This window comes from Varroa destructor, unplaced genomic scaffold, assembly GCF_002443255.2.
Source record: "Varroa destructor unplaced genomic scaffold, Vdes_3.0 BEIS01000001.1, whole genome shotgun sequence".
In the NCBI taxonomy this organism is placed as follows: domain Eukaryota; kingdom Metazoa; phylum Arthropoda; class Arachnida; order Mesostigmata; family Varroidae; genus Varroa; species Varroa destructor.
The window spans coordinates 30,586,581-30,611,623 of record NW_019211454.1 but is presented as its reverse complement, the minus strand read 5'-3'; the positions used below and the strand labels follow the sequence as shown (position 1 = coordinate 30,611,623).

Below are 25,043 nucleotides of genomic sequence, written 5' to 3'. Positions count from 1 at the left end.
TTTATGTCGACCAAAGCAATATTAATTTAATTGCTTGTGAATTACATGTTTTTTTTTTTTGTAATAAAGCAAGTTACGTTAATTATTAGTGGAAAATATCGACATTGTAGTATGCCCGCATGTCATTTTGCTCTCGCGTTTTATTTCCTGCATTGTATGAGCGCACAGTTTCCTAATAGAAGTAGTCATATTTTATTCATTTTTTTTAGAAGTAAACTATTTTTTTTCAATAATCGGACCCATTAAGCTCACAAACTGAGTAGCCATACTTCAGATGGTAACCACCCCGAATAGTTTATGTAAAAGGTGTCCATGTCTAACTCTATAAGTGTACGATCAGACTCTGAGCGTATGTGTTTGCGATTCATGTACACGTCTTTGAAAATCATATTCTTTACAGAACTAGTATACTAATAGCTAGACTTTACTACTTTCGCAAATGGACTGATCAGGATGATGGACGTCTTATCATACTCAAATGATACGGGACTGTTATGCTTTTGTGATAGAATATCTATTCGAGGCCCAATTGTCACAATGGCAATATGCCAAAATGAGTGGTGATAAATCTAAATCTACAGGAGAAGATAACGCCCCATCATTTCTCATTAAAACGTATGTCTATGCAGCAGTGTTGTTTAAAATGTCATCTACCTAGCAACGATTTATTCTATATGTCCGACTCTGCTATCCATTCTCCAACTTTCTCGTGTTTTTAATAGACCTCGCACTCCCTGCCCATCTCTCCATATCTGTATGGAAATGCTTGTACTGGTTACGATGCGGTACGCTGCAGATGGTGGCGCTGATTCTGTTACAGCCGCATAGAGGGGTCGCCATTGCGTCGGCTGTGGGTATATATGGGCCGTCGAGAATGTCAATGCATTAGTGGATGCTGCTAAGCGAACGCACAACTACCAGTCCCGGCATCACCACTTCGCTCCTCCAGTCGTTTGTTCGTCCGTCGGTTCTCAGCTTGCTTCCGTTGCAGCCTTAAATTCGGCGGCCATGACAGTGAACGACTGTCGACGAGATCAGACTAGCAGGCCGACCTCGGTTGGCCGTTCGACGGCCATAACTGCGGCCGACGCTGCTGTGGCGGTGGCTTTGATGATGTACGATGGCGTTCCAGTCAGCCCAACCCCCGCGGCGATCGCCGACGCACCACCGGCATCACTGTCACCCACTTTCTCTGTCGCCTTCTTTATTGAACTCTTTCCGTTCCATCACCGCTTGTGCTCCCATGAAACCCCGACCTTTTGGGACGCCCTAAAGACCCCTGCTACCCCCCCCCCTAGATTAGCGCATAGTTTGGCCCATCCCCCCTGCGTTGGGTGTTCTCTTCCACGCTCCGCAGTCAGCCGCCTTAATCCCCCCAGGGCGCTTAAGGTCGCGGTTCACATCCCCATAATAATGCCAGATTCCACAGAAGGTTCTAGCTAGTACAGTTGCAGTTTTCCTATCCCCCCTCCCCAAACCCCCCTCAGAGAAGCCGTACTTTCCTCTCCAAGCGGCGTCTGTTACGGCGGCGGTAAAGCGCCACTAGCGTTTCCGCAGTCCAGTAATAAGGAACAGAAGAGATTCTCTGCCAGAATGGAGGTGTGCATCATTGGGAAAATATGGCAAGAAAGGCAATGTTGCTGGTATTATTCAGCCATTTTAATTCTGTTGAAGGTAACAGTAGCGGCAACAACGAAAACAGTGGCAGCATACAGCGGACGCCGCATCATCTGCCATAACCACTGCAACAACGTCCGATGGCTGGGATTAGACAGCAGTTCAGGAAAACGACACCTGGCTGTTCGGAATCGTTCCCAATACCGATTTGTGCACTATTCGTTCTATGTTCGTTATTTATCTCCCTGCGTCACCTTTGTCGCGTGTTGAATTAGTTTCCAGTTCGAATGAAATCGCCCCAATCCCCGCATTACATCGGCAGCTTCTTTACCCCGGCGTCAAACCAACGCTATAGGTCGGAAATAGATACGGACAAGAGTGCTTGCAGTAGATGGCGCTGTTGTACGAATACACGCCTACATAGAATACGGGACGGAACATACAAGGGAAGTGAAGACACGCGTCCGACAGAAGCATGCATTTGGATTTGTGGCTGACATTGTACACGCTTAATGTAGCCGAGGCGTGAACACAGTAACAATAATGTGAACGATCATTTTAGAATAGTTTAGTTGAGAACGGAGAGAGACAGCAACTGAAAGGGCATTTGATTTTAGAGGCTGCGCATAGCAGACGAGTGAACCATGTATTTTTCGAAGCTTGACATCTTCTAAACCTCCCGGAACGAGAGCGTAGCCTGTGAGCTCTAGCATAATCATATATTTAATATTAAGAGATTACAAAGCCTTGTCATCTACTAAGCTATGTCGTTTCGAAACACAGCTCTTGAGACCTTCTTACAGTAAACAAGCAGATTCAAAAACTGTTCTATGAAAGAGAAGCACATATATGTGAATTTCCATTGATGATACTCTAAGCAACAATTTACACGATAACCAATTTCGAATGAAAACTCCAATCGAAGACCATCAGTATTAGACTTTTTCGAGATCTCTGCGCTCTTGGGATAGGAATCGTCTATTTTAGACTCGATAGACTTTCTCGAATGTCTTCTCTAACCACACAAAATATTTTATGTAAGACTATATATACATGCAGTGTAGGACCAGGGAGGTCAAGAGACTTGTGCTTGAAAACAGGCAGGTACAATGTCATATATACGTACTGACAGAAGGTTGTGCGTATCACAGGCGTGGCTGTGGTATCGTTGGAGAAACAGCTGGAAGTTTCGTCTGTGCGGGCCCAGGTGGGAGACAACGTTGAGATGAAGTGCGATGTTACTGGCCGTCCGCCTCCGCCTATCGTGTGGCGCAGGCACGGGATCGACCTCAATACGCTACAGGAGGAAGATATTAAGGTATGTGGGGATCGTTTTGAGCATGTATATCCATACTACCTTTAATTGCAAATGAACTTTTCAAGCGCAACTGTTTAGGATAACAAAAATAGAAACAAAGACAAACGTATCTATTCCAGTAGAAAGAGATTTACAGAATGCCCTCTACTCACTTTTGCTTATCGTTATTTAGAGAAGCCGGATACAGCCTGGGTGGGTAAGATCAAAGATAAAGGTAGCGGGACAATTTTTTCAGACTGCTAATGTGTGTGAGCTATCTTCAAATGTAATGATCCATAATTATGCACCCTTTATGCACAGGTGTTTGCTGATGGTTCGCTGTATCTGACGAACGTTCAATTGGTACATACAGGCAACTACTCGTGTCATGCACAAAAAAATTCCGATATTGTGCAGACCCACGTACTGCTTGTTCACAGTGAGTAGTCGATAAAAATTTCGCTAGTTCTACTACAATAAAAATGAATTTCCAACTACGATAAATATCAGTGTAAACAACCATAGAATAGATACCGACATTTATTTGTTTGCAGCAACGCCGGAGGTACATGTAATTCCGCGACTACAATCACGTGCTCCAGGTGAACTAGCCGAAATGGAGTGTCATGTCACAGGAGTTCCTGCGCCCTCTGTGCAATGGCTTAAAAACGATGAACCACTTAAAATGTCTACCCCCCTATCTTCAAATTCAGACTCAAAAACGATTTCCTCATTTATGACCGCAGCTGGCGTAATAGGATCGGCTAACAACGGCGATTTTGGGGGCAAATATACAGTTGTGGGTAATGGCACTGCCTTAATGGTGGCAAAGATCGGATACGCTGATACAGGGGCGTACATGTGTGTAGCCACAAGTCCTGCTGGAGCATCGGCTAGAGACATATCGTCACTGGTTGTGCAGGACGAACCAGCTCCTAGTAAGTTTTGATCGTTGTGCATGCAGGTAGTGCAAAAGCATAGAACGTTTCTATCTTTTGCTTGTAATAGCGTTTTTGGTCAGCAACGTTCACTTTCCGTGGAAACCGAGAATAGGAAGCCCCCGTCATCTAATTTTATTCTAAAGCATCTAAACAACGTGAGAGAACGCTCTTCTCAGCTGTTAAATGCTGTAAAACTGTTCGACGGAACAGAATTTCGACTCCAGTTTAGACGGAGGTTCGGGGACGTTAACGTACTTCTTGCGAAACGCTATATAATTTAAACTCTATCTTTTGCCGCAGCTCCACCTGCAGAGGAGAGGCGTTTTTTTGCGTTCCACGACTGGGGCATCTCGGTTTACGATCCTGATAATTGTCGCCTTTATCATCAGGTTAGAAGACGCATTCATATATTATATTATGCAACTGAGACCGACGGTCTACTAATTGCGTTTTAACGAGTTGTGTCTTGGTAGGTAGTAAGTTCTTATTGCTAGTTTATCTATCCGTTAATTATACTATTTTGGTTGATGTTTTGGTGGGATCAGGTTGCCTCTGTCGACATTATTCCTGGTACTCAAGAAGCTCTGTGTGCCGAACGTGGTCATCCATGCTCATGGGGACGTGCAATCAACGTCGCAGATCGCTACGTGTATGTTTCGCAGCCAACGCGGGGCCGAGTCCTTGTTATCTCGCGCGTGCAGATGGTAGTCGTGGATGTGAGTACTTACATGTATTGAAAATACCGATGTCTTTGTAAGTGTATGCTTTCAGTATTGCTTATCGGCAGCAGTTGATTGTTATTTGAAACAGGTCATTGTTATAAGAACTAAGTTATTTTCGCAAATTATTCAATTACAATGATCAGGTCGTGGTAACAGATAAGTACCCGGTAGAATTGTACTATGTACCTCATCTTGATCAATTGTGGGTGCTGTGCTGGCGAGGCCCGGTTGACCGAGGCACGAAGACCATCCAGATAATTCGCGACGCCTCTCAGAAGAAGAAGCACCATACCGTCCATCCAGAGCCCGTCGAGGGGCACTTCGATCTCGTGTCGGCGCTGTTCATTCCGGTTACGTCGGATCTCGGTTTTCCTTGGAAGTATAGCTACGTTGTTCATTCGGGTCAAAATGGTCTTGCTAAAATGGACCTACGTGCAATGAAGTACGTCAGGTCCATTGATTTTGGAAATGTTACTTGCCATCCTGTTGCGGCCGACTTTGTAGCGCTTGGTAAGTTTGTATGAATTTTTTTTTGCTTCTAGATTCTTACTTTTTGAACTGCGGTCAATCACCGATTCACGTAACAAACAAGGATTGATCCACTCAATCAAACGTGATCGGAACTGTACGACTGCGAAATCTGCGATTTTCCATATCTACAAATTTGTTGAGCTCGAAAGCAGGATAGAATATTGCATAAAAGCTACTCAATGCAATTATTCTTCGAAGGCCATGATTCGAGTAATCTTAGCCAGAACGATCTGTAAGTAGCAGTGAAACTTAATAACAAAATTCCTTATCAGGTGGCTTGATCGTGGTATCGTGCGTTGATCCTGACAGTGGAATTCCCAGCGGTCAACTTGTTCTTGACTATATCACCGACGAGGTGATCTTGTTCCGGCCATCTTTATTGGGAAGGCCTCGGGTAGCACCGGACTCACAATACGTGGTCACATTGCATTCTCCTTCCACGTCCGGAACATTGTCGCCGGATCAGCGAGGACAGAACAGCAATGGCCACAATAACAACAATAATAATAACAGCCATAGTAACCAGACAAGTTCCATAAGTAACGATGTCACGATCGTTGTTCAGGCCGTCACCGATACAGGTTAGTTCGCTTCTTTTCTGTTGACTTTAGATGAGAAGTGGGCCTACTTGAAGCATTTGAGGAGTAGATTCATATGCTTTTGAATTTCGCCTACCTATACGATACTTTCTAATGTCAAGGAATAAAACTACTAAGTTTGACCAGTTCAACACGTTTACCACTGAAACAGAAACGAAATTATCTGGAGAACTTCATCTCGACATTATTTCATAACATGAAAACTTCGCTTTCTAAAGTGCGGCTATTCGAAATTATGCTCTGAATTACTTGATTGACGTTTCGCGTCATTAGATTTCTACCAGTCTTGAAGTTTTCATTGGTCAGCAGGCTACCATCTTTGCAAATTGACTAGGAATTTTTTTGGTGACTACGTTTACAACTAGTTCTATTAAAAAAAAAAATAAATCGGTGCCTATTTACCTTTCCGTAGGTCTACATTTCCTATTCGACGTCAAAACAACTCTTGCTATCGCCGATTTAGCCTTCTTCCCTTCGCGGACTTCGCACTCATATGACCTTTACGCATCATCGTCCTCAAAAGAAGATATCCTTTTAGTAAATTTGCAAGATGGCAAAGTCGAGATGATCACAGGCATCGGTAAGCAGCTTGAATGGCTATACACGTGATCTCCTGAGTTTTCTTCGTTCAGTTCACTCTTTACCAGTGTTTCCTTCGATAGATAAGACAATTTTCCGTAATCTTTTGTTTTCGCGTTTTGTGGTTAGCGCCTATCAAATTTTCCTTTAATCGGATTCCGTAAAAATATTTAGTGTACAATAACGGGCGCTACGATGACGTTTTTAGCGCACGCTCTGGATCCCCGATCAGCAGAGTGGGGCAATTCTCGGCGTCCACTGGCGAGCGCCGGCGTATTCGGTACTTACCTGGTGACAGCCGCTAACGAAGCCGTTTTCGTCATCAACGGCAAAACGCGCACAGTGAATTGCGAAATCGGGAATGTTGTGCACCCAAGACTACTTGTTTGGGTGCGGAGTCCATAGGCGGAAAGTAACCTAACCAGCACGTTAGCGGTAATGGACGCACCAACAGGACAGAGCCCCAACTGTAATGAGGAGTGTACGTACCCAAACAATGATACATTACGCCGTCGTCTCAACATGTATCTAACCATCTTCCTACCTTGGTGTCATGATAATTCAAAGCAGTAGGGTGATAGATAGATAGATAGACAGATAAACAGATAGAGAGGACTGAAACAGGTAGACAGACCGACAGACAGACATAAAGATAGGATCCCTTTCGGAGCAACAGCTGTGACAGTCTACTGACGACTTGAAACATCACACAGTTCCCCAATACCGCTACTGCTTTTACAATAAGAAGCTGCAGTTCTGTCCCGCTAGTTGGGGACCGTAAAGCCCATCATTGGCGTATGTCACCACTAAAACGCATGTGTGCGCATATGTACCCAGTGAGCAAAGAGAGCGCGACGACTTCAAAAAGTTGTTGCTGCCTTATGTTATGATCATATATTCAAAAAGGAAGAATACATATGTTTAAGGGGAATTTCAACTTATGTCAACTAAGCAGAAGGAATACACCATGGGTGGTAGGCTAAGGTTTCCGCTACCACAGTGCGTAATCACTGTTGTAATCACTACCATCAATTACATCATCAGCACATCCTTATGGCAGAAAGTGGAGGAAAAAACTAGCGAGAGAAAAGGACGTCGGAGGAGCGATAATCAAGGAAGTGGACTGCGAAGGATGAAAAGGGCCACCGTATGGACTATCCCGTGTACCTCTGCGAATTGATATCTCTTCTCCATCCGCCCGTAAAGGACAAGCCCCGTCCAGCCATGACGTTCTATGAATGCGAGGTACGGACTCATCGCTGTGCTTCTCTGTTCCTCTGAATGCTTAAACGACCTATTCTTAGTTATGATTCATGCTTGACGCGAGCAGGTTCAGTAACGAACAGACAGAGGGATCCTCATCTGCATGTGATTCATGATACATATACTTCAGTTGGACGAAATAGGTGTCGTGGCATGCGCGGTCTCCGGGGTGCCTTACCCACAAGGGGATGTCCTGTCTCCCCGTTTCTTCTTCATAGAAACTGGAGCGGCGGCAGAGCTTCGTGCAACTTGTTCGAGTATGACATGCGCCAGCCATTAAAGGCCAAGTAAGAAGCATATCAAGTCTTGTTATTAAGCTCTATGATGATGATGATGATGATGATGATGATAATAATAATATTAATTGTCAATCAACATGAATCGTATTATTCTCAGAGACTGATGCCTTTCTTGTTTCATAACGGCGGTGAGATGCTAACCGCGCGTTATTGCACTGGCCACGCACGTCTATGGCACACGAGAATAACATGCAGAAATCAAATACTTGAATGTAACTGAACCCGTCAAACATGTAACGCTTATGTGAACATCAAAACCAATGTGAAAATATCCAACAAACAAGACTAAACTGACACGGCACAACTGTAGGACAGTATTGTGTCGTATCATTGTCGTACAAATACCAATTGTATTGTCGCTTGGTTTGTAATATGACTGTATAATTATATGTTCGATCACGTCAACGGCGAGTAACCTGGTAATATAATTTAAATTATTCACTAAAACAGTTTTTTTTCACACAGGTTCCGCGGCCCGGTGTCTGTAAATACAACTATACATACAGAATAGTGCAGAACAAAAAAATATATATACAAATACAACTAATTATATATATATATATACATGTGCACCCGTCGTTCGGCCCCCGCTACCCGCGTACGATGAATGAGGTTTATCACAAATGATAGAAATAGAGAAAGCGAGAGGGGGAGAGACAGAGAGAAAGAGACCATAGTTCTATCTGTAGACAAAAACAACGGCCCCTCAATTCCACCAATCCTCTATATACACACGTGTGCTTTAATATGACTCTCCCCCTGTGTTGTTCCGCCAGTGCCGTTCCCTGGTCGACTGTAAAGGGATGCCGTGTGAGTAGTTTAACCCCTGTAACATTTCGATTTTATGTCGATAGAATTCGCCGCGCTGCCTGCCAATACTCGAACCCTAACGAGCAGCAACCTTTGCTAGCACATCGTTCCCATATGGGGAACTAGAAGGAAATAGAAAAGCGAATCAGCAGGCGAGCAGAGCGTTTCTCGATGTGCTCTATGGCACCGACATCGTGCCACAGAAGCTACCGATGCGGCAGTTGCCACAGAAGTGTCCCCGCCGATGTGAGTGCTTTCGTGGGCACCCCGATTGGCCCGCCGTTGTCATTCGACTATGTCACAGTTGCAAATATCTTCGAGTGAGAAACGGATCGAAGGTACCGAAAACGCCAAAAGAAGGACCGAACTAGAACAGGACGGTGATGATAATGATCATCATGATGACGCGTTGGCCTGTGGCGCAATGGTCGTACGTACACGTGTCGTCGAACTGTCCAAATTCTTCTGGGTGCACAACGCATTCAGCTGATCGGATCGATATCCAGTTCAAGTGTCACAGAAGTACCCAATGGTATATAATATATAGATGTGGGCTGGGTGGACTCTGACTGGAATAGATGCGAAAATAACAAAAAGAGGCCGGGTGTGCAATACGATCTATCTGCACTGGGGCCCAGTGGAATTTTCGGTGGTCAATGGGGGATATTGCCACATTCCCTTCATAAAATTATAGTCATTATAAATTAACAAGAACGTTATGTAATAGTTGGTCTCTTTTGTAGCACAAAAACCTCTAAGGCCACCAGTCTTATACGATTCTTGCCGTGTGGGGCCATGCATCGATTGTGTCACACCGTACTTCATTGGATCCCTTCCCCACTTTCTAGTGATACATTTTGTAAGACACGATTGACAGTAACAATGATGATATATAAACAATTCACTGAAGATGATAAACGACAATTGCTAACTGATATGACTGAAGGAAATGCATCGTAGCAACACCGACATCAAGCACTGATGTTCTATTCCCAGAGATAAATCGAAGCTATTTATTGGTTCACTAACGAGAACATTTGAATCATAGCCAGTTAGACCATGGGGTTGGCTGACTGTCTTCGTTCAGAAATGTCGTTAAAGTATTGTAAATCCTTTTTAGCCGGGGTGTATATTTTATATTCCTAGAATTAGAAGATGTCTAGCGGAGTGATGTGATGTCGGCGTTGCTATTCAAGCGAGTGTATAGCCATAACGACGACAAAGCGACTGATGTCTCGATGCTGACGACGATAGTTATTAAATCTACACCATAACATGCGTGATCACGACCTTAAGTTAGTCTAGATGAAGTTCTGCGGCCGCTGTTCCCCTTCGTAATAGCTTTCGGTGGTGAACTCGTAGTGACGCACTCGTGTTGCAGATGTGTGTGAAACTATCGAAACGAGTATATTACTCCGTTTGCCGAAGTCGATGTCACCGCAGGCTGTATAAAATACACACACGTAACCGTTGCAACGTGATTTATAAAAAACATTATCGAAAAAATTCATATTCCCAATGATAGAAACACAGCAGATCGCCATAGTGACAATTCGTAAACACAACTAAAAATGGAACACAAATATATATAGTGTCACCAAACGAATAATACGTGGCAAGAAGTTGTCACATTATACGAAGGTAGTTACATTGTAAGGACAAGTATGAGGAAGCCGTGTGGAGCGGAAGTAAAGCATTGATACTTAAAGGCATTAGAGAAAAAAAAAAACGGATTATGACAGTGTCGCGAACAAGGATCTTAAGAATGATGAGGACGAGCAGATGGTAACAAATCAATAATAAAATTAAAAAGCTAAAAATCACACCGATGTAAAAAGGGTGGTTCTTTGACAATTGGGCGTTTTCATTCTAGTAAGTGAAATTATATAAAAATAAATTGTGTTTTGTAGAAAGTAGCCAAATTTACCGGAATTTTTTAGACTAGGATTGATTTTTTATCGGTCATAAGTAAATGCCAACAGAGTTGAAAGTATTTGTTGTGTGTTAGAACATTGCCCCTTTTATTATTCTGCCTGTATGATGGACAGGGAACGAATATGGACGGGTGCTACTGATTTTGTCCTTATTAGGCCTCTCCCACCCATGGGTAACCCAGAGAAAAGAGATAGCACCTGCCGATACATTGATCTCATCATAGTCATACGATTCGTCTCAGTACAATAGAAGTACGTGGTTTTATTTATAAGCTTCCAGTCGATAATCGATTCTCGTTCATTCAGCTGTTGACTATTGGTGTTCAGCGAACGTATACGAATATGGACGTCGTGATTAGTCAGACGGATATTGAATTCCTGTGATGTATATAAATTATAGTAAAAATTAAAGCAAGTTTCAGAATTTACTGTAAGAAGCGTCATTCGTCTGCTATTCTGTGTATAGACCGTATAACAGCGATAGTACTCAAAACAGAATCCTGAAAGGGAGTTTTTCATTAGGTTAGTAGTGCAAGAGAGCATCTCTCAAGGAATCTTAAAAACAAATTCATATTAGGGTAAGTGCAATGTTGGAGCATGGCTGATTTCGCTGATTGAAGTTAACAGAATAGTAGGGTTTGTCAACACCGCAATAAACAAAGAAATGCTATTTTCGTGTAAACTAAAGGGTCTATTAAAACGGTACGTAAGTAGCACATTCTAGCTTATCTTGGTAGACAGTATTGTGCAGTGATACGGGCCCAAATCATGTTAGGCCTTCTACAATGGTCGATGCTAGAATTGCCTTCGCCACATATATGGCAAAGTAGGTTTCGGAAGCGCATATGAACAGTGCGAAAATCTGACTGAATGTTAGTGAACTGGGTTTATGAACATGTTGATGTTATATACTTTGTGTCTATGCGTATAGGCACAGACCTGTATTCGTTTAAAAAACGTCGCGCTTTACCTACGAGTTGCCTACGGAGCATTCTTAGGTGTTTATACGTAATCAACAAAACTGCACAACGAATGACCTCTGAAAGAGTTTTCAAAGTGCGGACTTTGCCAATAGCACAAGCTAGCGAACTAACGGAACAGATTTGTATACGCCCGTATAGAGCTGTACGCGTGCTATTAGAAGCGTCAACGGGTTCATGCCTGACGTTTGGTCGTGGAATCTACTGTTTGGCCATCTGGTCCTTCTTCAGCTGTGCCTGAACTAGCCTTTACTTAAAGACCAGCTGTTGCTACTGATTTAGAAAGAAGCTATACGCGATGACCTGTATTTAAGCAGTCAACGACACATGACTATATGCAGTCCGATTTACAGGACGACTGAGCGCGTTGTCGAGCGTTCTATAGCGAACCAACGGTGTCGGCCAGTGTTGAAAAGTTGTCCCTACGCTTAATGGCACAGTGGATAGTGACTACACGTAAGGCTAAGCGGTGTTACCTCTAACTGTGCTCGCTAATAAATAACTGCGGGCCCAGGATAAATCGTCAGCAGGAGAGTTGGGGTGTGGAACTTCAGCTGTTGTTTGATATTTGAAAATCTGAATCAGTCATAGTGTATAGGTCTACACTGATTTTACACTGTATTGTAGATCTGTGCACACCAGCTTTGGATAGAACCAATCTTTGGAAGATCCATCGCATGTAAATTTATGCATCGTGTATCTTGAAGCACAACAAGCTTGCTCAAGAACGATAAGAATTTTAAGCGATGGCGAGTAAGCATCATTTCATTGTAGAAGTCATCGTCTGCTGACATACTTCATCTTCTCTTTTCTTATTTGTGGTTGGATCTTATTTCTATATAACATGAAAAAGGTATGCAGCTAAAGAGTAGGCTAAAAGCTTGCTTTCTATCCCAATGCTCTTAAAATAAAAACTAAGAGCGAGTTGTATTCTGCTGTTTTCATTTTGGCTTATAGAAGGGTTTGCAGCAGGCTACCATAGAACTCGCCGTTGCCTGTCGCTGTTACTTCGTCGTTGTTTAGGAAAAAAATAGAGGTTAACGAAACCTTCGTGCTACAGGAAGCACCATAAAGTAACTCTTCGTGAGTTTTTATAAGTTATTCGACACTAATTCTTGGGTTCTCTGAGCTGCAGAAGTGTTTACTCACACAGCTACTCAACTAAAAATGAGAGTCAAGAGAGGAGACGATGTGATCAAAGAAGTAACTAAACCGTGGCTTGCGTCCCATCATGTGATCAGCGACCCTAGTGATGGCCTTGGGCCTTGAATTGTTAATACAACATATCTTGTAGAGGTAAATACGTAATCCTTACTTTGAGATAGGCTGCGGAGCGCTCCTCGGTAGATTAAGTAATTGAGTACGACGTCACCTAGACGTCGCTGGATCGGCGCGCACCTTGTTCCGTACTACAACGGTGCTATAGCTCGTCATTTTATTTCCGAGTTAACCAGTCGCTTTGGATTTTTTGATCAATTGCGTTTTTGAAGTATCGTCTGTATTCTGCGTAACGCTTGCGGCGTGTCGAAGTATCAATTACTAACTTCAATAGTGCGTCTTTGCACAAAAAAACACTGTTTCAAATTGTAGCGTTCGACCACTGCAAACGCCGTTGTGCTTAATGCTTGACGATCCACAAGCCGTTAACGGGACGAGCTAGAAGGGAAGCATTTGGGAACCAACTAGAGATGGCTGTGTGGGGACAGAAGACTGATATTTACCATTAATACCTTGGCATTTAGGGATTATACACGAAGGCGCATTAGGTGTTTATCAAGGGCCAAATATTCTGTAGAAAAAACCGTTGATTTCGAGTGGTAAAGTATAAGTTAGGTTGCAAAAAGATATACTCTTTGTATTTTAATATAAACAGTCAAATCATTTATTTATGCTGTTTATGCTTCATCTGGAACGCTCTGATCTATGTTATTTGATATGTAGATTTTTCTAATGCAGATGCAAACTAACGAGACACTTTTCCAGGAAACTATGAAATTAAGTTATTGAAACTTGAAGTTGTACAGTAAGTAGATGTCACGAGAAGGTCTCTCGTGCGCTCCTAAAAGTTCTCGACAGCTTATAGAAGTTTAAGTCAATCAGTTTTTTTCTAGTGTATTTATGCCCAGTGTCAATCGTAATGCACGACACTTAAACTTGTCATATGTCATTATTACAGATATATTGATTTTCTATACAGAATTATAACAGATATATTGATGTCGAGGTTTTCGCTGCCACTAGTGAATGATCCATTCCGAACGGTGTGGTGACTGATGCGCTGCGCCTGGTAGGGCCTGCTACAAGCTACCCTCGTCGCGGGCAATGTATTCGTAGCGGGCTGAATCGGTATTACTTCCCCTTCGGCCTCACCCCTCTCTTTCCGCACCCACCCCATTCGCTACGGCCGCCCCCATTTGCCCAACAGCCTCAGGCCATTGGACCAAATACGTCGGTGCTTGGGGGTGGACTTGCCTGCTTGAGGCAGAATGGCAATGGTAAGCGATTTTCAACCGGGTGTATACTTCATTGAGTCCAGTTCGGGACATGCATTATATAGAGCCCCCTAAACACGTAACTGTTTCCTGTGTGGTCTATTCGTCATGTCTAGATAAAACATTGGAACCAAATAGCTTTGTCCATTTAACATTGTGTCTGGTAAGTGCATCCATCGTGTGGGTGCACTGCAATGGCTGACGAGGGCCCCATTAGTGAATAAGGCCTTTCTCCTCCATTTCCTATGCTACTCTTTGGCAACTCTAACGCTCCGACTCTGGTTTCCGAGCCTATCCCGTCAGATTTCTGGTCGATCGGGCCCTGCAGGGATCTGACGCGGAAGTTCTGCTCCGTCTCATAGAACTCCCTCAAACAGAACTTCTCGGGGATGCTCTCCATTCTAGGTCTACTGGACGATTTGACCAGTAAAAGTATTTGATATGTTGTGAGAGTCAATAGCATGATGCATGCATTTTTTATTATATACCATAAGCAATTAAATTTCAGCTGTATAGTGACATAAAAAATAAAGGTCTCGCCTTTTCTCGTCATTGTGTAGAGCGATCGCGTATTTCTTACAGGTCACTGGAAAGGCTCTTCAGGAAGCCTGGCGATAGGCCAAATAAAATCTCCATATAGGATTTTCGGAATGATTTTTACCTATGATAAACAAGTGAACTGTGTAAACACGTTTTTGGAATCGCCGCTTCAGTGCAGCATACGAAGATCTTATCTTTATTGAAGGTCTAGCCGGAGTGGGTCTTGTTGAATATAATTGGGATTTCTCCAATAAACGTTTAAAAAGACGTGCCAACTATATTCTATAGTAAAGATATACCAATACTGATATTTGGGCTTGCAATGGCCGCATGTTTGCGGTTACATTGGAAACGCATACAAAGAGTTACCGGACTACGCCGCCTTTCGTTATGCAATTGGGAAGATTTATATTGGCAAAAACGTATATACTTGTTACGGGTAGCAGTCAATCTAATTTCCCACGGATGCACTGCGGCTCATTGCTACTTAATCAGAATTCATTAGTTTTCTACTGAAAACGTTTTGTTGCTTGAAAAATACTCGTTTTCGAACTACACCCTGCTCAAATGACATCTATAGTTGACCATAGAATGTTGACACGGATTCAGCATTTACCGATTATAATGTGGCCCCATGTACTATATATCGATTTAATCCACAGATACGATTGTCTAAGTTCTGCGCAGCTCCAGTCGCGGACGAGGGTTCGCGCACAATAAATTCTTAATTTGGACCCGAGTACAGTCAACGGTTTGTCGTAGCCCTTTGAGCTAATGAAGCTGAAACTCTGCCAGACGGCGTAGGCTAGCTCCTACACAAAGCAGGCGTAAACAACCGATAAATAGGCCACGTGTTAGAACGTTCGTCAACATAGCCGATTCTCAAAGGAGCATGATTTCAATCGTTGGTATCGCTTTGCGGCGTATACCAAACTTTCGCTAGGTATAGATAAGTTCAGTTCAAAGACCTTCTGCATTGAATTCTGCAGGAATCGGTGGTACTAGTTAGATATGTTCTTCTTTTGTAAAGCCGGTGCTACATTCAAATGTATTCAGTAGGCAAAGAAAAGGAAAAACGAATATTAAGTGTATTTATCTGTAAACAGGTAGAGTTTTAGCTTCATAAACGTATTTACTAAACAATACAAGTTGGGTGATACTTTTCGACGATTATCTCAATAAGCCAATCCAGCTTAAATAACATACGGGCTACTCTAATTTATTCGAAGAGCATCCAAAACGGTGTTTTAAACACAGAAGACCAGCAATGAATAGCCAAATTGTGATCCAAACAGAATCTATATGTTAATCGCTCATGCCTGAAGTATCTTATTCTATCCGAACCCTAGACGCTGATTTTGTAATATCGTATTTATATTCAGGTCTCTTCTAGAAATGTTTTAAAATAGATATATTTCAATATAAGATTAACCTTGTTACAGTAATAGGAACAAAAGCTTTCGCCTCTAGATGTAACCTTGCAGCTAAGACTATCTTACAATTTCAATGTTGAAGACTTACAAGGGTTTCCCAGTTTCTCCCAAGATCAATAGACTGATAGTAATGATTTTTGCCTAGAAAATTTTCTATGTTTAGTCTCTCAAAAGAAGGATCTTTCAAAGGCCAAATATACCTTCATATGTTAAAAATATATTCATAACGGAATAACTAGTAGATATTATTTGTAAACAATTCACCATTTTCCTCACATAAAATGTATTTGCGTAAGGACAAAATGATACATTGCAAAAAGTGCATTTCACCTCCATATAAAGCCTCAAGTAGGTTTTCATTGCAAAACTTGAGAATAGATTTAATCAGTAGCGTGAAGTACCAATCGAACGGGGGCAAACGGTTTGGACAGGACATTGAAGTGTCAAGGGGCGATACTTCAACGACGATGACTGTCTGATGGATAAAACGAGAAATTCATACTTGTATGCACAATTCCATCGAAGGTCGATGAACCGATAATAATTTGAATACTTTTGAATGCTTCCCATTAACGATAGCCTTGTAGGGTGTGTATGATGTAAGCAACGTTTAAGCATAAACCCCCTGCATGCATCAATAGGGGTAGTCTGCGCAACTGTATTTACTGGCAGTATTCTAGGGGCAGACTATTTTTTTTTATTAACAGTGAAGTGGACAAAATTCTGCTGTCCGCCCCCTAAAGCTATGGAACTTCAATAGACGAGAATTTTCGAAAATACATTTTTCTATGATGCGCTGTTTAAGGCATCATACTGACTCCGTAAACTGGAAAATATAATGCCATCAGAACGCAAGCGATTAATAGCCACTAAACATAAGATTGAGTAACTATCTAGACCTGCGCGCTGCTCAAGGCGCTAGATAACAGCTTTATTATCGCTTTATTTACATTGACTTTGTCTTCTCATTCTGAACAATAAAACATACTTGTACTTATACTGTAGATTCTATGGGAATAGGTCATGGGAAAAAGTTCAACTATGTGATAAACGTTATTGCGCCGATTGTAGCAGACTATAGGATGATTGAATGAAAAGAAAGTCTAGCTCCAATAGGATATACTAATCAAAGGGTGTTTACACGTCTATTTGAAGCCTTTCTTTATGTAGAAAGGCCTATTCTCATTTGGCAAATGATGCCATAGTTACGTGTGCGTGTGCCATATAAAAAACATCGTTTTGAAGCTGTTGTCGAAACCTAACATCTTTCTTCCTTACCCAGTTTTGGCCGTCAAGGCCACATGTCGATGTAGGCAGCATGGTTAGTTCGTAGATGGTGGCAGTAGAAATAATATATTTTCAGGCTACTAGATTTGCGCGCACTGAGACGGCCTTGGCTGTGTACACAAAGGGGCATACATCACTGTATTTAGCTCAAAACATGTTGTCTCCTTACGATAGTGATTCTTGCACGAATGCAGACATACATGTTTATATACATATCTATTGGCGCAATCATGACACGCCGAACTGTACCCCATTAAAAAAGCAATCAATTTATGTTAACATGCATAGATAATCTGATCCGTAAGATGCATCCAGACATTCTCTTAGGACAGACCCGGTATCTGGCAGGTAGAACTGAGACTTTGGCTGCAGCTTTCCTACACGGTCGGGTTCCCTCTAGCGCAGTAGTGGCAGTGGATGAAGCACTGATATGCGCAATTTGCAATTCCATGTACCGGGCGACATTTTACCTACAGATCCACTCGTGGAGATGGGTCGAACTGCTTGCAACCTAGAATGCCCATGGACAGTTATGCTTTGCTGAACTTTTGCCCACGTAACAACGACGTAGATGGAGCCGTTGTGGAACATGGACAGGTCGGACAGGCTCAGGCTGCTCTTCCTTCATGTGAAGATCGATCTGTCGCGGTCGCTTTTCGATAGCACCTCCAGCCCTTCCATATGTGTAACAAAGGAAACCTTCTATCCGACGATCTACATTTTATTATTATAGTTAGTTTGCGCCGTAATAGTGAGTTCATGCAAAGCTAGTTCAAAGGGCAGCGAGAAGTCATTGAATAATACAGCGTTTCTGCGTAGAAAAAGATTAAACACAACGGTTCTCTGATGCAGTCTTTTTTTGGGTGAGATATACAAGCAGTACCCCCTTGCTGTCCAACGGAACAACGAGCAACTCTGCTTAATGCACCATTTTGTTAGAAGCATAGTCTCTAGACGTACTTACCAGAAATTATCGATCTAATATCGATTTTTAGATAAAAATAATGTTTTATACTCGTATAGATTTTTACAGTCTGTCTGTGACGTTGGCGGAATCTGAAGCGGTCATTCCTAATCTTCGCCAACCAAGGTCTTGATAATCCAAACTATATAACAGAACCCATCACCGGAACACATAAAAGGCCATATGAAGAGCTTTTCCATGTGTTTTTAGACTTGAGATCGAGCCAGCAACCTGTCGCAGCATAAAACCAGTCGCAATAACAATGTGGTCCAAACGAAAATCAGGCTCTTGAAGTATGGGTTACCAGTATTCGAGACGGTTATCTGAAGCATAGTCTAAAAATGTACCTTAAAGAAAGGCTGCATTTGACTTCATGATGAAGTTTCCGACAATGCAGTAATCAAGTCAAGGATAAATTCCACTGACGCCATTATGTCATGAACAAAAAAAACGGTATAACACTCTCTTCTTGTTCTATTGCCATTTATGTTGTCCGAGGGCAACGATAGCAAAGGTCGTCAATATGAATTTGCGCGCTCTGCCTTACATTTCAGAGTAATTTAGTTGGATGTTTTCTTATCAAGAAGTTGCACACTGGCATTATGCTCACTTCTATATATATAAAGTCGTATCAACTTATATTCACTATTTGAATCTCAATATTGTCGCGTTTTGATACCCTTTCAAACAATATGCGTTTGCAAGGTACTCACATCGAGTACGTTAAGTTATACTCCATTAGCGAATGTTACTACGCATTCTAGCCTGGCAACAGAAATTATCTAGCCTTATTTTTATACAAAAAAAAAAAGAAGTAACTGTCCATTAACTGTATACACAGTAAAATTTTAAAAGCAGCGCGCGCAAAGTATACTACATCTGACGTTCATTCAAGTACATATCATTATGGGAACAATAATTATTTAATTACTTCGAGTCTATGGTATATAAGCTGTGCATTGTGTCCATTGTCAATGGCATCCGCATTCAACGTGATTAGTATTCGAAGTTATCCTGTTTGTTGATCTCCTCCAAGAACGGATGCAGGTCCGTTTACCGCAGGTCGGACAAGGTCCTACGAAGGCGAATATGGCTTGTCCTTGTGCCGTCGAGAAAGGTATTGTACTTGTTCCCGAAAGGTTCCCACATGAAAGGAGCAACGGTCAGAACAACTACGTTAGCTGTTTACGTTCCTTTATCATGGGCATTCGGTAAGGCTTCTTTTCTTTGTAACCTCTATGGGAGTTGTTTCTTAACGAGAACATCTCTCTTCTATATATATATGCGTTGTAGCTTTTCCTTGCGGTAAATCCCTTCCACCGCTGTCGTACTCCGCCTTGTACATAGCTAGCCTCTGTAACTATTCTATAAGGCCTAACATTTTTAGAAGTATAGAAAGAGGTCTGCGCCATTAAGGCAACGGCTCGTGAAGTAAATAAGCGTTAGATGAGGATCCGAATATCGTTGGCGTCTCATTGTGCTAAGTGTTTTTGGCAGGATTTGAGTAAAATGAGTTGATCCAAAATGGAATGATATTTCTTACCACAATGCCTTGGTAAGTCGATCTCCTAAGTAACAGGGACACTTAGGAGATCGACTACGTTTTCGGCGGTTCCGATAGTCAATTTATGTCTGCTGAAAAAAACTGCTTCCAAGCTAAATATTCGCAAATACTATACAAAAACCACTATTCATATAAGTATTTTTTTAATCTAAAAAGATCAACGTCGAACTGCTTTGTTACGATGAATGCCAAGATAGCTTTGACTGCCATTACCTGTGAACTTAACGCTATATACTCTACCATCTATCAAACGTGATGGGTTCTCTTTTCAAATTGATTCATAGTTGAGCGTTGCCCGAGTAACGTTTATTATTCATTTCAATGTTCACCTCTTTCCCCGCCTTCACTCGGTCTACTTACTAACTCTGTATCTTCGTATGTGCATGTGTGTACCTTTCCTGTTTTTTTGCTTGTTTTCCAGGTGGCATTACAGTTACAACCGTAACCGTTGTGCCGCTCAAGTATCTTTCCCCTTTATTTCTCTGGCACAACTCATATTGTCTGGGGTCGTTGTTTAAACAAATCTATTTATCATCTTTTCACGCTGGCTGCACACCCACAGGAACAGCAAGGAATCTAACTTAGCTTGGTCCGCTCGGTATAATTTATATTCAATAGAGAGTAGAGTCTATGCAATGCATTGCATCCGTTTATTTAATCATAAAAGCGTCCTTGCCCAGTAGTAACAGAAGCTTCTAGCAACGGAAACGCCTTTGGCGACTTGAATGACACCATCAGAGGGGCTGAAGCCTTAAATACACGAACCCGATGCTGGAGAAGGGATTGAGGAGAAAGGGCTTAGGCGGAAAAAGAGTTGAGAAGGAACAAAATCCTCATCATTTTTCGCCCTATTCTATTTTCGTCCTATTTGTGAGAGCTTTGAGGGCTTCTCCATCTGTCAGTGCGGAAGCTGCGCTCCCGCTACCGCCGTCAAGCAACGTTTCTGCTGTTGTAGTTGTTGTTGAGATGCTCAGTTCCCCGAACGACTGGTCGACTGATACTCGCTTATTTAGGAAATGAGAACGTGCTAGAGCGAAGTTGCCATAGTGACGCTGGGTTTTCATATGCTTGTTTGGGTTCATGTTGCGCATGATAACGACTACGGGAACGTGGATGTACACCGTTGATTTCGCCGCAGGCGCTATCTTCCATTCACATTCGATCCGACATAGTTGTGGACAACAACGGATAACAACTCAGCTCGACAGATCCCGCTCAACTAAAGTTTCCTGTGATACGGTATAATATTCAATGCCCCCATTGAGCACCGGACAAAAAATGATCAACCGCGAAAACCTGAAAGGCGCAGATTGTTGCAGTCGCAAAGCAATATAGTACGCGCATGAATTAGTAAATGAAAAGATTGCTCACATACGAGATAATATACATACGACTAAGTGTTTTCGTTTTCGACGGTGTACCGATGACTTCTTAATTTTGGTCAGCCCGGGAATTCACTTAAACGCAACTACATAAGAACAAAGTACCCGTATCCATACAGATATACAGAGAAGATGCAGGCGTAGAATTTGGCAACAGATAAACGGTTTGATGAAGGGACGAACAACGTACGAGGCTACTACACTTGCAAGCGAACTTCGAAGAGAAAAATGTCGATCGTTTGCACTTCAAACCAATGCTCCAGAGTGTCATGGCCTTCGAGTACGTGGGACGCAACATCCGTGCCATCGTCCCTTTTCAAAGCTTCTTCTACTCTCTTACATATGTTACTCGCTCCCTGAAACCAACGCTACTGCTGTCCTTGGCTCCATTGTGTGGACCCAGAGGTCCTAAACGAAATTGACGAGAGGGGACGACTAAGCGGAACCAGTCAGGGGTGGAATATAGATGGACGCAAAACAGAAAGCATGGCACATAACAGCTAGTCGCATTAGTCATTTAAGAACGTTTGATGTTTTCCTCTACTTTAGACAAAAACATGCCGAAAAAGAAAACGGACAAGTGTATGGGTGAGCGCACTCATACCAGTGACTTAGTGAGGAACAACTGGCTGCACGTTCCGTTGCCGCATCGCACGGACCATACGCTCCTTATGCCCCGTCCCGTCGTTGCCAAGAGGCCAGCGAACGTTTCCGTGTCCTGTCTAGCATCAGCGGCAAGAAAGTCACGATGGCGTTGCAGTTGAAGCCGAGTGAGTCGGAAGTTAGAGGGTGGTTCGGCTTCTACCGACAAGACCGCCTTTATCCTTCATGTTTTTCCTCTCATTTCATCTTCTATTGGCTACAGGGTCTGGGACAGAGTTACAATGACGCTGCAATCGTTTTAAAATCCAGCCAAATCGAATTTGCCGCATTTGCCCTCGCCATCTCAACTGCGGAGGGTCGACCACACTGTATCAGCCAACGAGCCAGTCGGGGCTATGATGGCCGCTCATTTTAACCGAATAAGCTATTGTTTCCTACGTAGATCTTTCGCTTAAACAGAGCTGAGCGCAATGCAGAAGAATACAGAACCCAATCGCGAAGATTGTTCATACCACAGTAAGTCTGTACAGATGCGGTGTTTACTCTATATATCGAAACAGGAAAGAATAACGATAAAAGAATGAGTGTCTCGTAAATATGTATGCGTAAAACAATCGAAGAGATTAGTGCGTTACGTTAAGTTCCGTAAGTTAGGTTTTATTTTAAGGCTAAGTAGGTCTTGGTATAAATAAATGTATGGGCATGCATAGTTTGTTACGCGGAAGAACGTCTTTTTCATAAGATCCGTAAGTGTATTAACTTGATTCTTTGATCTTATAATCTGGTCAAATTTTCACAATTCAATAGCCCCGTCTCTGTAGATTCTTAAATCCAATTTAAAAAAGCTATATATTCCTTAAAATGCAGATAATTTTGTCCGTATATCGTTTTACTAATATAGAGCAATTCGAAAAGGGAATCGAGCGCAAGACTCAAACGAATTATATGGTAATACAGTTGATGCGAGTTCCTTCTCTAATGACTGAAAATGTGTGAACGCATGATTCGATGGCAATAGGTGTCTGCTTGTAAACTTCAAGATCAGGGATGAAGTCCACATGTGGTCGATAGCAGAAGTTCCACATAGAATTCCTGCTCGAAGACCACCCAAGAAATGACGTAAAATTAGCAGAGTTACTAGATACAACTACACTCGACGAAAAACGCTTTGAGGATGAAATAGCGGGCAACATGTAGCGAGAAAGAATAGCCAAAAAGTGGGTTTGTTGGCTTCCAAGTAGTTAAAGCGAGATGTGATAGTGCCTTGCTTATTATCTTATTCAGCATTATCAGCTAGATTTTGATTTGTAATATACACGATATTATTTTGAAACGAAAATTATTTTTTTAAATTTTTGGAAATGAAGCCGTTTACGTATACGAGCTAACTCGGCGGTGTATTGTACCTACATTTACCAAATATTACGTTACATAAAAATTAAGTTGCGGCAATTTCTTTCTACGAAAAGTATCTGCTCGCTGATAACCGTAAAACATTTTCGTGTATACTCTAGCTAATGTCGTCATACGATTAAAACAGGATTTGAAATGAAAGATGAAAGCTACGAACCGGTGATGAACGATCGGCCCTGTTAACGCTACATTTAATTCAGTATGTACTGAAGGCGCACGTAATAGCACGCAGTCTTCATAGTTTTACGGACGGCATTCGTTGGTCCAGTTAGAAACGGCTTTGTACCACTTTCGGTTAGTATTAAAATATAATAATTCTTCCAAGGTAAGGTGATTTCGTCGTGTTGAAATTGAAGTTTAGACGCAAAGAAAATTCCCTTGATAGTCATTTGGATGCATAAGGCTTTGTAAACAGAATACTTTTGGAAAAGGCTACTAAAGGTGGAGAGTCGGCCTCGTTGCCCAGACTTCAGGACGGAGTGTTGCCGCTCATGTTACATGTTAATTCTAACCTAAAATAAAGAATGCAACAACTGTCATTTTATCTTACTACCACTATGCTGTATAATAAGAAGCCCAGAATAGTTCAATAGGACTCTACTAAGAGCACTAACTGTAGAATGATCCCAATTGTAGAAAATGGACACAAACAGATATTATTAAAAGCAACGCAATTTACCCGACTTGCGTTTGTTGGCAACTTGCAGATAGATAGAAAAACGCTTGGATCCTAGTGATACGACTCTTCGCAAAGCTTCGGCGGCCTATTTGAAAAATTGATAACACTCATCGTCACTAAATAAAATATTTCGTTTTTTTATCTAACAAAATAATGTCAGTCCAGAGCGGCCGTATTAGAGGAGAAATCGCCTCAATAAGCTGTCTTATCGTCGCCTCTTTAGAAGCATGGATATTGATTGGGAAGCTGAGGGAATATATATATATATATATCTGAATTTGTTATCGAGATTGGTTAAATAGCGTCGGTTAATATCGTTTCCGTGTTAACAAAATCTTGTTCTTCCTTGAAAATGTAAAACTGATGGTGGCAGCGTTGCAAGCATGAAGCTAAATCTTATACGAGGAAAACTGTACGAAGATAGATAGCCTAAAAAATTTCGATATTTGGACTTTCTATTATACGGGCCCACATTTGGGCTTACTTCATGTGGAGAATCTTCAATGTATTTTTCGACCTGCCGACATGAAACATAATTTATCAGTCAATAAATACGTTGTTGCGCCATTGCCACGAGCAAAGGCGTTATATATATGTATATATATATATATATATATATAAGAGAAATTCAAGCCAGTTTTTTTACTGTTGTTCCGCATATGTTATCGGTAAAAACGAACGCTGGTGATTTCTAAAGGTAGCCAGTCGATTGCTCGTTTCGCAACGCTCGTCCACGTGAATTATGAGCCATCTCGCATGGGACATGCTGTTTGCGGACCCCACAACAGAGGAGCATTGACATAGCATGGGGGCGATTTCCAGACTTCTACTTCAGCGTGTCCGCCGCACCAGACGGTGGAGCATTATACCTACAAGTGCTTTGGTACACAAGCTTCGCCTTTTTTTTTTTACGATGGTAAAAAGATGCCTAGAACAGTAGAGAGCCGACCGTATCAATGCTATTGAGTGGTACATTTAGAAAACGATTTCAAATTTCACTATTGTGAATTAGTTTGATGTACGATGTATTCTCACCAGAGACATTGATTCCAACGCGGCTTTATGAAAGATAGAAAAATGCCGAGGGTTATATTTATTTATAAGCGTACTGTAA

General features: G+C 42.0%; 1 protein-coding gene and 1 long non-coding RNA gene across 8 annotated transcripts in view; both read left to right on the top strand.

Annotated features, from left to right (window-relative positions):
- LOC111243005 (follistatin-related protein 5-like) overlaps window positions 1–10,512 on the top strand; it is a 50,200-nt gene extending 39,688 nt beyond the window's left edge. For all 7 annotated transcript variants that reach the window (XM_022788002.2, XM_086987407.1, XM_086987399.1 and 4 more), the window contains 9 exons: window positions 2,769–2,935; window positions 3,236–3,353; window positions 3,469–3,852; window positions 4,156–4,244; window positions 4,401–4,571; window positions 4,721–5,087; window positions 5,381–5,689; window positions 6,120–6,287; window positions 6,495–10,512. In XM_022788002.2, the coding sequence (XP_022643737.1) occupies window positions 2,769–2,935; window positions 3,236–3,353; window positions 3,469–3,852; window positions 4,156–4,244; window positions 4,401–4,571; window positions 4,721–5,087; window positions 5,381–5,689; window positions 6,120–6,287; window positions 6,495–6,691 (1,970 nt within the window). In that variant the 3' untranslated portion in view covers window positions 6,692–10,512. The remainder of the gene's footprint in view (window positions 1–2,768; window positions 2,936–3,235; window positions 3,354–3,468; window positions 3,853–4,155; window positions 4,245–4,400; window positions 4,572–4,720; window positions 5,088–5,380; window positions 5,690–6,119; window positions 6,288–6,494) is intronic.
- LOC147758504 (uncharacterized) lies at window positions 7,397–10,512 on the top strand. The gene is made up of 2 exons (XR_015326661.1): window positions 7,397–7,531; window positions 7,680–10,512. It is a non-coding gene; the product is annotated as an uncharacterized LOC147758504 (long non-coding RNA).
- Window positions 10,513–25,043: the final 14,531 nt, after the last annotated feature.